General features: G+C 46.7%; 1 protein-coding gene across 1 annotated transcript in view; it reads right to left on the bottom strand.

Annotated features, from left to right (window-relative positions):
- cubn (cubilin (intrinsic factor-cobalamin receptor)) overlaps positions 1–13454 on the bottom strand; it is a 604171-nt gene that overhangs the window by 253683 nt on the left and 337034 nt on the right. Inside the window, exons 29-31 of the mRNA XM_072510233.1 lie at positions 11578–11710; positions 11201–11406; positions 8800–8981 (exon numbers count right to left, since the gene is read on the bottom strand). Of these exons, the coding sequence (XP_072366334.1) occupies positions 8800–8981; positions 11201–11406; positions 11578–11710 (521 nt within the window). The remainder of the gene's footprint in view (positions 1–8799; positions 8982–11200; positions 11407–11577; positions 11711–13454) is intronic.

The following is a 13454-nucleotide window of genomic DNA, read 5'->3' as shown; positions in this document are numbered from 1 at the left end:
CTATGGTTCCCTCACATGGCCATTTCCTCCCTTCCTGACAGGGACATGCCGACCAAGGACATGCAGTATTTGTTCCTTGAATAAGCTCCACTTTTAATTTGTGCCTTACCCTGACAGTTTCTGTTCCCATCTTATGCTCCCTAATTCTTGCCTAATCGCATCATAATTACCCCTCCCCCAATTATAAACCTTGCCCTGCTGTATGACCCTATCCCTCTCCATTGCAATAGTGAAATACACCAAATTGTGGTCACTATCTCCAAAGTGCTCTCCCACAAACAAATCTAACACTTGGCCCGGTTCATTACCCAGTACCAAATCCAATGTGGCCCCCCCCCTGTTGTCGGCCAATCCACATATTGTGTCAGGAAACCCTCCTGCACACTCTGTACAAAAACTGCCCCATCCGAACTGTTCGAACTATAGAGGTTCCAATCAATATTTTGAAAGTTAAAGTCACCCATGACAACTTCCCTGAGACCTCCACACTTATCCATAATCTGATTTGCAATTTCTTACTCCACATCTCTATTACTATTTGGGGGCCTATAGAAAACTCCTAACTGATACATTGATGACTATTTTGGTGCCGCGTCATGCTCTCACCCGGACCTGGAAAAATTCATCAACTTCGCTTCCAGTTTCCACCCCTCCATCACTTTCACCTGATCCATCTCAGGCACTTCCCTTCCCTTCCTTGATCTTTCTGTCTTCATTTCCGGCAATAGACTATCCACTAATATCCACTACAAGCCCACTGTCTCCCACAGCTATCTGGACTACAGCTCTTCGCACCCTACACCCTGTAAGGACTCCATCCCTTTCTCTCAACTCCTTCGCCTCTTCGCCTCCGGCGCATTTGTTCCGATGATGCCACTTTCCAAAATGGTGCTTCGAAAGTGTGTTCCTTCTTCCTCAACCGTGATTTCCCACCTACAGTTGTGGACAGGGCCCTCAACAGTGTGCGGTCCATCTCCAGCGCCACAACCCTCGCCCCCTCCATTCCCTCCCAGAACAAGGATAGAGTCCCCCTCGTTCTCACATTTCATCCCACCAGCCTCTGTATACAAAGCACAATCCTCCGCCATTTTCGCCAACTCCAGCGTGATGCCACCACCAAACACATCTTCCCTTCACTCCCTCTGTCAGCATTCCGCAGAGACCGTTCCCTCCGAGACAATCTAGTCCACTCCTCCACCATAGCCAGTACCTCTCCCATCACCCATGGCACCTTCCCATGCAATCGCAGAAGGTGTAACACCTGCCCCTTTACATCTTCCATGCTTAACATCCCAGGCCCAAAACACTCATTCCAGGTTAAGCAGCATTTCGCTTACATCTCTTCCAATTTGGTCTACTGCATTTGCTGCTCCCAATGTTGTCTCCTCTATATTGGAGAGACTAAACGCAGACTGGGTTATCGCTTTGCTGAGCATCTTCGGTCTGTGCGCATTCAGGACCCTGATCTTCCCGTTGCTTGCCATTTTAACACAAGACCCTGCTCCCATGCCCACATGTCTGTTCTTGGCCTGCTGCAATGTTCCAGTGAAGCGCGACGCAAACTGGAGGAACATCATCTTCCGGTTCGGCACGTTACAGCCTTCCGGCCTGAACATCGAATTCAACAACTTCAGATGATCAGCTCTACCCCACCTCGATCCATTTGTTTTCATTTCATTTTAACTGTCTTTTACCATTTCTTTCTTTCTTAATATATATTTAATCCCCCCCCCCCCCCAAATCTTATCCACCTTTCCTTCACCTTTCTCCTCTTTGCTTCCCCTCCCCCCACATCTACAGTTCATCCTCTGATGTTAGTTTCCCTGTTGTTTGACCTTTCACATCTGTTGTCCTCTCTGGGGACTGCCATTATCACTCTTTCCCCTCGGTTTCTGTGGCCATTGGCACCCGGTTTCCCTGAGTTTCTGTGGCTATGACTCCTCTTTCATTCTCTCTCCGCAGTATAAATATTTCCCACTTTCTCTGTCTGTTAGCTTTGACAAAGAGTCATCGGACTCGAAACGTTATCTCTTTTCTCTCCCTACAGATGCTGCCAGACCTGCTGAGATTTTCCAGCATTTTCTCTTTCGTTTCAGATTCCAGCATTTGCAGTAATTTGCTTTTATTCTTTAGCTTGCAGGGATTCATACACATCTTGCTGTGACTGCAGCTTCTCCAAATCTAAAACAAAACTAAACAGGGCCACAAAGCAGCTATTCAGCTCAAAATTAAAGTGAAAGACAGCCCAGCTCCACCCACACACTGACATCACTGCTGCCATTTGAGAACACACATTTCTTAAAGGGACTCTTGCATGACAAAGTGCAATTTAGCATAGCCAATCTACCTAAGCTGCACATCTCTGGACTGTGGGAGTGTGGTGAACCACTGTATTAGGGGATGTAAGGCAGGACCTGCACTACAGGTTCGCCGGTAGCCCCTGCCGGCTGGCTCCGCCCACTAAGAACTGTATAAGTATGCATGACCTCCATTGCCCTGTCATTTCGCCAGCTGCAGCGGGAGGCCACGCATCTGACTGCAATAAAGCCACAGTTGTACCTAATTTGTGTCTTTGTGCAATTGATCGTGCATCAATTTATTGCAGTCAGATTTTCCACAGAATGGATATCAGAATCAAACCCGATCGCCTGAAGCTGGATCCGCACTCGCCCGACGCCAGAAAAGACTTTACTCACTGGCTAGCATGTTTCGAGGCTTGCATCAATGCGGCGGACCCCACGCCAACGGAGGCTCAGAAGATAAACTTCCTGTACTCCAGACTGAGCTCCAGCGTGTTCCCGTTGATCCAAGATGCCACAACTTGCGCGAACGCAATGGAACTCCTTAGAGAACACTATACTCAGAAGGCGAACACGCTCTTCGCCAGGCATGTACTCGCCGCCTGCTCGCAACTACCTGGTGAGTCCATCAAAGTCTTCTGGCGCGCCCTAATTCCACTCGCCCAGGACTGTGACTGTCAGGCCGTTACGGCCGCTGAACACGCGAACCTCCTCATGCGCGATGCTTTCGTGACGGGGATTGCGTCGGACCACATCTGAGAACGATTAATGGAAGGGGCCACGCTCGAACTGGCGGAGACGAAAACCTTGGCGCTCTCCATGATGGTCGCATCCCGTAAAGTACAATCTTACCCCTCCCGCCGCGCTGCCCACCCTTCTATCCCTTCCTACCCCGCCGAAAACCTCCTCAGCTGGGGCCCTGCCTTCCCAATACACCTGCACCGCACGCCGATCCGCGCACCCCGGGGGTCCCCGCTGCTACTTCTGCAGTCAGCAGAACCACCCCCGCCAACACTGCCCGGCCTGCACTGCTGTTTGTAAATCCTGCAGTAAGAAGGGCCACTTCGCGGCTGTGTGCCAGGCCTGCGCAGTCGATGCGATCGAGCCCGCTATCGCCGCCTCCCCCACGCCAAACGCACAATGGGAGCCGCCATCTTCTGCTCCCGGGGCCATGTGCGACCAATGGGTGCCACCATCTTGTCCCCCTTTGGCCACGTGCGCCCCATGGGCGCCACCATCTTGTCCCAACCACGAAATGAGTGCACCATGGGTGCCGCCATCTTGTCGCCCACAGGGTCTCCGGACATCCCGAGATCGGAACCGCACACGCTCGCCACCCGAAGCATCTGACGGCTACCTGCAGCTCGCTTCGATGACACTGGACCAATCTCGCCCGCACAACCTGGCCACTGTGTCGACGATGGTGAAAATCAACGGCCACGCGACCTCGTGCCTGCTGGACTCCGGGAGCACCAAAAGCTTCGTACACCCAGATACGGTAAGGCGCTGCTCCCTCGCGGTCCATCCTGCCAATCAAAGGATCTCCTTAGCCTCCGGATCCCACTCAGTCCCGATCCGAGGCTTCTGTACAGTCACCCTCACTGTCCAGGGCATAGAATTTAGTAACTTCCACCTCTATGTCCTTCCTAATCTCTGCGCTGCACTCCTGCTGGGCCTGGAGTTCCAGTGCAATCTCCAGAGCCTCACCCTCAAATTCGGCGGGCCCTTACCCCCCACTTACCATTTGCGGCCTCGCGACCCTCGAGGTCGATCCCCCCTCCCTTTTTGCCAATCTAACTGCGAATTGCAAGCCCGTTGCCACCAGGAGCAGACGGCACAGCACCCAGCACAAGACCTTCATCAGGTCCGAAGTCCAGCGGCTGCTTAAGGAGGGTATTATCGAGGCCAGCAACAGCCCCTGGAGAGCACAAGTGGTTAAAACTGGGGAGAAACACAAGGTGGTCATGGACTACAGCCAGACCATCAATCGGTATATGCAGCTCCTCGCGTACCCCCTCCCACGCATATCTGATATGGTCAATCAGATTGCGCAGTACCGGGTCTTCTCAACAATTGACCTGAAATCCGCCTACCACCAGCTCCCCATCCGGAAGTCGGACTGGCCATACATGGCCTTCGAGGCGGGCGGTCGCCTCTACCACTTCCTTAGAGTCCCTTTCAGCGTCACAAATGGGGTCTCGGTCTTCCAAAGGGAGATGGACCGAATGGTTGACTGGTGCGATTTGCGGGCCAACTTTCCGTACTTAGATAATGTCACCATCTGCAGCCATGACCAGCAGGACCACTATGCCAACCTCGATAAATTCCTCCGCACTGCCACTCTTCTCAACCTGACCTATAACAAAGAAATGTGTGTTCAGCCCGACCCGGTTAGCCACTCTCGGCTATGTAGTCCAAAACTGACTTCTCGGGCCCGGGCCCGACCCCGGCCGCATACGCCCCCTCATGGAGCTTCCCCTCCCCCACTGCCCCAAGACCCTCAAACGCTCCCTGGGGTTCTTTTCCTACTACGCCCAGTGGGTCCCAAACTATGCGGACAAGGCCCGCCCACTCATTCAGTCCATCCAATTCCCCCTCGCGGCCGAGGCACAACACACTTTCACCCGCATCAGAGCAGACATCGCCAAGGCCGGGATGCACGCAGTGGACGAGTCGAAGTAGAAAGTGATGCTTCAGACGTCGCCCTTGCCGCCACTCTAAACCAGGCAGGCAGACCCGCGGCATTCTTTTCCCGCACCCTTCATGCCTCTGAAATTCGACACTCATCCGTCGAAAAAGAGGCCCAGGCTATCGTTGAAGCTGTGCGGCATTGGAGGCATTACCTGGCCGGCAGGAGATTCACTCTCCTCACTGACCAACGGTCGGCAGCAATCATGTTCAACAATACACAGCGGGGCAAGATCAAAAATTATAAAATCTTGCGGTGGAGAATCAAGCTCTCCACCTATAATTACGAGATTTTGTATCACCCCGGTAAACTCAACGAGCCCCCAAACGCCCTCTCCCGAGGTACATGTGCCAGCGCACAAGTGGACCAACTCCGGGCCCTACACGACAGCCTTTGTCACCTGGGGGTCACTTGATTGTACCATCTGGTCAAAGCTCGCAATCTGCCCTTCTCCGTCGAGGAAGTAAGGACAATCACCAGGGACTGCCAGGTCTGTGCAGAGTGCAAACCGCACTTCTACCGGCCAGACCGTGCGCGCCTGGTGAAGGCTTCCCACCCCTGTGAACGCCTCAGCGTGGATTTCAAAGGGCCCCTCCACTCCACCGACCATAACACGTACATTCTCAGTGTGGTCGATGAGTACTCCAGATTCCCCTTCGCCATCCCATGCCCTGATATGACATCTGCCACCGTCATCAAAGCCCTCAACACCATCTTCGCTCTGTTCAGTTTCCCCAATTACATCCACAGTGACAGAGGATCCTCATTCATGAGCGATGAGCTGCGTCAGTTCCTGCTCAGCAGGGGTATAGCCTCCAGCAGGACGACCAGCTACAACCCCCAGGGAAACGGGCAAGTAGAACAGGAGAATGGGACGGTTTGCAGGGCCGTCCAGCTGGCCCTACGGTCCAGGAACCTCCCAGCCTCTCGCTGGCAGGTGGTCCTCCCTGACGCTCTACACTCTACACTATCACTATTGTGCACCGCCACTAATAACACACCCCATGAACGTGTTTTTACCTTCCCCAGCAAGTCCACATCCGGGGTGTCGCTCCCGACTTGGCTCGCTGCTCCAGGACCGGTCCTTCTCCGTAGGCACGTCCGACTCCACTAGGCGGACCCCTTGGTGGACAGGGTTCACCTGCTCCATGCCAACCCTCAATATGCTTACGTTGTGTTCCCCGACGGCCGCCAAGATACTGTCTCACTCAGGGACTTGGCACCGTCAGGCTCCACCCCAACACACTCCCCCACCCATGCGCGCCCCCCACCTCCCACTGCGCCGCCAACACTGACCCCACCAGATCACCCAACCCCCCCCTTTCCGCAGGGGATGAAGAGGACTTCGGCACGCTCCCAGAGTTCCCCGATGACTGGCCAGCATCAGCACTGCCATCGGTGCCACCTCCACCACCGCCAGCACCGACTTCGCCGCCACCGTCACGCCGCTCCAATGAAGCACCAAAGCACCGGATCGGCTGAACCTTTGACGGACTCCGGACCGTCAACATGGACTGTCAACATGGACTTTTTCTTTTTTTTCTTCTTAACACTGTACATAATTGCACTATTTGTCTATAGTTTCACATCACCCCCGCCGGACGTGGGGGTGAATGTGGTGAACCACTATTAGGGGATGTAAGGTAGGACCTGCACTACAGATTCGCCGGTAGCCCCTGCCGGCTGGCTCTGCCCACTAAGAACTGTATAAATATGCATGACCTCCAGTGCCCTGCCATTTCGCCAGCTGCAGCAGGAGGCCACGCATCTGACTGCAATAAAGCCACAGTTGTACCCAATCTGCATCTTTGTGCAATTGATTGCGCATCAGGGAGGAAACTGGAGCACCCGAAGGAAACCCATGCAGACATGGGGAGAATGTGCAAACTCCATACAGGAAGTCACGCAAGTTAGAATTGAACCTGGGTCCCTGACACTGGGGGACGGCAGTACTAACCACTTGATGGTGATGGTGGCGTTCAGCTCACTGGTGAATTGCTGTTATTATCAGAACTGAGGGAGCACAGGTTAACAGCAGAGTGGGAAGTGGTACTGGATCTGTCAGAGTTATTTTGACTATCTTAAGACACATTAGCCAGGATACTCGGTTTGGGAGACTATGTTCTCCCACCAGAGCTGAATTGCACTGGTTGTGAAGTCATTATGAACCATTTGTATTTATTTCCATGCTCCTGCTGGCATGCAATGTGGAATTCGTTCACACCACCAGTGAGGGGTCGCAGCATGGCGTTTGAGTCGGCACCTGGCGTCGATCCCGATTTTGTCCCAATGCCCAATTCTCCGTTCAATTGGGGAACACATTCTGTGTGTCCCAGGGGACAGTGAATCCTGCCCATTACATTTAGTGAGGAAAAAATATCAGGTATGTTTTCTTTTTTGAGAATCATTTGAAGTGTTTTATCTTGGTTTTTTTTAACCCCGTTCTAAATATTATTTTTAATTATAGATTCTCCTAACTAATCATTCACTAGCAGTTATTCTCATTATATTCCAATAGTTTTTATTGGTACTTTGCTGAGCATTTGGATACTTCCTGTATCTTTTTTCTGGTTTTTAATTTTGGTTTTTAATTTTGAACCAACCAACAAATTGTTATGCTGAAGATATGATGAAAAAAGCATGGCATTGGGAACTGTGACAAACAAAATGACATGTTGAACACCGAATTGTTATCATTTATAGATATAGGGAGATTAAATTATTCTTGGGTAATCATGCAAAATGGGTGATTGCGAATTGGCAGCCTGTTTTACACCCCAGCTAATTTTCCTCTCCATTGACTTCCATTCCATTGATTTCTTGTTTCTTTCCATTCAGATTTCACCTCCTCTTTAAGAGGTGCTGGCTGCCTTCATGTGCCATCGCCCAAAAGCGCAGACAGTGCTGGCTGCCCGCCTGCCTCCTGCATGCCAATTTACAGGCCGAATCAGGCTCGGCTGTTGATGTTTAATTGTTATATCTGGTTGTTGGTAATGTTCCCTGTAAAAACTCACTATTGCATGTGGCCAATTTATTTTAAATGTCAGCATGTGTCGTCTTTAATCCAGAACATGGCTTGCATGGTATCTTTCAGACTTCTGCATGGCTGTGCACATCTACAGTTTTGGGGGACCTTGGTCATTGTCAATGGTGATGTGTTGGGTGTTCTGGATCACAAACCGGTCACCAACACGTGAAGTGGTGCAACTCTATTTTATTATCAGGTCAACTATATTAACATACTTGAACTGTGAGTAAATGTAATACCAGCTTTAACTGTTGACCCTTGTCTAGTCCTAACCAGGTGATGCACTCAGCACATGGTGAATGTCTGTGTTGCAGGCTGTGAGCTCTGTGCTCCGAGCTGGCTGCTACTAGAATGAGCGGGAACTCTCCTGTCCCCTGTCTTTATAGTGCGGGTGCTCTCACTGGTGATTGGCTGCGGTGTTGTGTATGCTGATTGGTCCCACTGCATGTCCATCAGTGTGTGTGTGTGTGTCTGCACCATAATATACTGGTGTATCTTATGACAAATGGCACAGCCCAATTATTTCTAATATATTGGAACACTAGGATTATTATTGAAATTGAATATACAATTGACTTGAATGGTAAATTTACCATATAACAAAGCATTTGCATCATGTGAAAATAGGCATTTCCCTGTAATGCATAAATGATATAATACTGCCTATGGAAAGAGTTGCCAAAATGTTGAAGTTTCAACTAAAATGCAAAAAATAAAATATGTAAAAGCAAATATATTCACTGTTTTCATCAACGTCTTCCTGAGATTGAAGGATTACTTACCATTAATTTATCATATCTGCATCTATGTATTGCATCAATATCCAACTCCAGTATTCTGACATGGACGGTATAGGATGCAGCAACCGTAATTGTCCAATGGTAGTTGATACTGTGTGGGTAATGCAAAGGCCACAGCGGAGATGTAATTTGTCCTCGGGCTCCCACAATCTCATTGCCATATACTGAAACAAACCAAATTTTAGTTCAAGCTACTTACATTCACATCTGCTCTATTCACAATAATAACAAAGTTTTCTTTCATCTATAAAGTATAAAATTCAGTTTAAAATCAATAAATCCAATGTTCAGGTTATCAGCTTACAATTTATTCTTCTGGATCAGTCCAGCTATTAATGCTCTCAGACCTTCAAGTTGTACAAGTATCCTAAACTGTACAAATATATGAAATACAAAAAAGTCGAAATAAACTAAGGTGCTATTTCATATCTTAAACTGACTCTTTACACATGATATGGAATGGCAATTGTACAGTGAAATTAAGCATAGCAGTAACATTAAAACTTCGAACAAACTAATATACCTCCAACTCCTCCAAACTTGATAGTGAAAAAACTTCCATTCATAAAATCCATTCAAAACTTTTTAATATCAAGTGGTGAATCACTTATAAGAAAAAATAAACCTCTATTGGGACCTCACTCAAAGCAATCTAATATTTAAATAAACTCTTCAAACTATCAATAAATCTGTGATTTCAGAACTTCCTCATCTTCACTGAGATAATTGTAGCTTTTGAAACTCAGCCAAGTATTCATATTGACATTATAATATCCCTCGGAAATGTCAACACAGAACACTATTGAAACTGAATACCCAGATGTTATTTTTTTTTTTAACCTGCAACTAATAGCCTGTCAATCAAAGCAGCCCAGCAGAAGATTTATTCGTTCTCAGTGACAGCTGCAGCCTGTTTTGTCCTAAGTTTTAAAAAAAACAGGGGATGTTCAAAATACATTCGCATCATAACAGTTCTCCAGACCGTATCCTCCCTGAAGAACATTTACATCTCTTCATAAATTTGTGACTCTTAAATTATGGGTTAAGACTCTTGCAACAGTGAAACTAGGGTCTGTTTGAACTTAGCAATGACCCTGCTGAGTTTTAGTTTCCCTTCTGTTTAAATAACCACCTTCCCTTTCTCCTATTGCCAAAAATTGGATCTGTTAGAAACAGGAGCAGCACTCCCACATCTGAGTCCCCCTCGCCAATTTTAAATGTCCCCAGCATCTTCCTGACTCCATGAAATTTCAGTCTTTGCTCTCAACCGCAAATTGTAATCCTTCATTCAAGTCATTAATAAAGGTTGAACAATGGAGGTTTTACAACAGATCCATGGGGAACACTACTTTCACATCCCACCATTCAAAAAAATGTTCCCTTTATCTCTGCTATCTATCTCCCATATTTTAAATAATTATTGATTGTGTTACAAGCTTACCTATAATTCTCTGCTTTTGTCTTTCCTAATAACCTCATGGCATAGCCTTATGAATTATCTCTGAGAAATCCATATAGATAACATTCACAGCCATTTCCCTATACATCATGCCAATGGTTTCATAAGCAAAAAATCAACTAAACCAGTCAGACATGATTGAACTTTCATAAAGCCACGACTCATCTTGAACATCTCACAATTACCCAAGTGCTCAGTCATACCACATATTTAATCCACAAAGCTGCCCTCATGATTTAGATTTGGGTTTCTTGCAAAGACCACCAGTGAAGACATGTCTTTGTGCTTCAGCTGGTTTAATGAAACTTTTGCTTGTACCCACCCTATTTTGTAATGAAGTGACCTGCTGAAGTATGGTATCAAAACTGTTTAATTCAGAAATTCCAGGGATTGGGATCTTAATATAAGTATGAAAACACTATTTTAATTGGATATTTTCTTTAATCATATAAAACAATTAAAGTTATCAATGGCAGCTATATTTCAGCTTTCAAGCTATTTTTTAAAACATCCCTCGAGCCAAAGTTATTTGTTGATTAGCAACACATCATTTAGCAAACACTTGCTGGAAAAAGGAAGAGATTATTTGTCCAAAAAGACGACAATTGAAGAACAATTCGTTTGGCTGCCATACGTAGTCATAATGGAAATGTATTTTTATCATAAATTAAAAACAAAAATGTAAAAGAGTGCAGAAAAAAAAGCAAGGGAATGAGGCTAAATGGTTAATTTTCCAGAGTTGATAGATTATGATGGGGCAAATGTCCTCCTATACCATCACCAGTTTGTTCAAAGTGTTCACTGAAGGTAATAAGATTTACAATGTTGTTTGGCATAACCAGCAAAGCATTTCATCCTCCATATTTGCCAAATGTTTAAGTTTAAAGCATGTGACAAGCTTTGTGTTCGAAATCCATTACTTACAATGAGAAAAAATGGCCCTGAATCTACCGCCAGGAGCTGATGAGTCAGAAACAAATTTCACCCACAGGATGTGTCCCATAATTGACGTGTAATTTCCAGGTGAATGACTACCACAGTAACGGTCGATTAGCTGTCCAGTGGCATTCCCTTCTCGAATTTCAAGGTAATCCGCGGAACATAATAAAGTAAACGGCATAGCAAATGTTCTGTTCAACGTAAACAAAATTAACAATACAATTCACATGAGTTATCTAATGGCACAGGAGAGATCCAAACTAAACATTACTACAGTAATAACATTTTTAAATAAATAAAAATCAAAGGAAATGTATCCTTTAGTATTGATGTAAAACATGAATTATATAAATGTTAATTACATGAAGGATAGTTGGACACGGTTACCAGGTGAGCTGATGATATACCAGACACACTCATAGCTTGATGGAGAATCATCAGGATAGTTGGGACTATTGAATGCTCCGGTCTTCATGTGATACATCCCACCACATGCTGTGGACGGAATAATAGTGCACAACTCTTACTAACTTGAATCCATATTTATCAAGACATAGCTATATAAAATTTTACTGATTGCCAAATTAATCAAACAAGTTTCATGAATTTGTTAAACACATCACATCTTGCATAATTTTTAAACCTTCCCTAAACCTGAAATTCCAATTTAATCTTCTAAATTATTATCTGAATTACAGCAGGATATAGATGGGCGGAGAAATGACATGGAATTTAACCTGGACAAATGCGAGGTGATGCATTTTGGTAGATCCAATTTAGGTGGGAGCTATAAAATAAATGGCAGGAGCATAGACACACAGAGATCTGGATGTGCAGGTCCACAGATCCTTAAAAGCGGCAGCACAGATGGGAATGGTTGTAAAGAAAGCATATGGCAAGTTTGCCTTCATCAGACGAGGCATCAAGTATAAAAGTTCGCAAATTATGTTACAGTTATATAAAATGTTGGTTCGACCGCATTTGGAATACTGTGTCCAATTCTGGTCACCACACTACTAGATGGAAGTGGAGGCTTTAGAGAGAGTACAGAAAAGGTTTACCACGATGTTGCCTGGTATGGAGGGTATTAGCTATGAGGAGAGATTGAATAAACTGGAATTGTTCTCCCTAGAAAGACGGAGGCTGAGGGGCGACCTGATAGAAGTTTATAAAATGATGAGGGATTATACATAGGGTGAAGAGTTGGAGACTTTTTCCCAGGGTGGAAATGACAAATTATGAGGGGGGAATAGATTCAGTGGAGATGTGCGGGGGAGATATTTTTTACACAGAGGGTGGTGGTGGCCTGGAATGCATTGCCAAGTGAGGTGGTTGAGGCAGATACGTTAGCGACATTTAAGACTTACCTAAATAGACACATGAACATACGGGGTATAGAAGGATCCAGGCGGTTGGTCTAGATAGGACACGTGATTGGCTCAGGCTTGGAGCGCCGCAGGGCTTGTTCCTGTGCTGTACTGTTCTTTGTTACACCACCGACAAACAGTGGCAACAGTGTGTACCACCAACAGGATGTACTGCAGGACCTCACCAAGGTTCTTTTGACAGAATCTTCCAAACCCATGACCACTACCATTTTGAAGGACTAGGGCAGCTGGGGAGATAGTAGCTTAGTGGTATTGTCACTGCACTGGTGATCCAGAGACCCAGCATAATACTCTGGGGCCCAGGTTCGGTTCCCACCATGGGAATCCAATAAATATCTGGAATTAAAAGTCTAATTATGACCATGAAACTATTGTTGATTGCCGTAAAAGACCCAGCTGGTTCACTAATGTCCTTCAGGGAAGGAAATGTGCCATCCTTACCTGGTCTGGCCTACATGTGACTACAGGTTCACAGCAATGGATCACCCGGCATTGACCTAAGCACTGGAACCCAGCCCTGTCGACCCTGCAAAGTCCTCTCTACTAACATCTGGGAGCTTGTGCCAAAATGGGAAGAGCTGTGACAGACTAGTCAAGCAATAGCCTGACATAGTCCTACTCCTGGGATCATACCTTACAGAAAATGTCCCAGACACCACAATCACCACTCCTGGATATGTCTTGTCCCACCAGCAGGACAGGCCCAGCGGAGGTGGTGGCACAGTGGCATGTAGTTGGGAGGAAGTTGACTTAGGACCCCATGAAGTCTCTTGGCTCCGGTCAAAAATGGGAAAGATAACCACCTTCTGATTACCATGTTCTGTCCGCCCTCAGCTGATGAAACAGTACTC

Source organism: Scyliorhinus torazame, chromosome 6, assembly GCF_047496885.1.
Source record: "Scyliorhinus torazame isolate Kashiwa2021f chromosome 6, sScyTor2.1, whole genome shotgun sequence".
In the NCBI taxonomy this organism is placed as follows: domain Eukaryota; kingdom Metazoa; phylum Chordata; class Chondrichthyes; order Carcharhiniformes; family Scyliorhinidae; genus Scyliorhinus; species Scyliorhinus torazame.
This window is presented reverse-complemented; position numbering and strand designations above follow the sequence as displayed.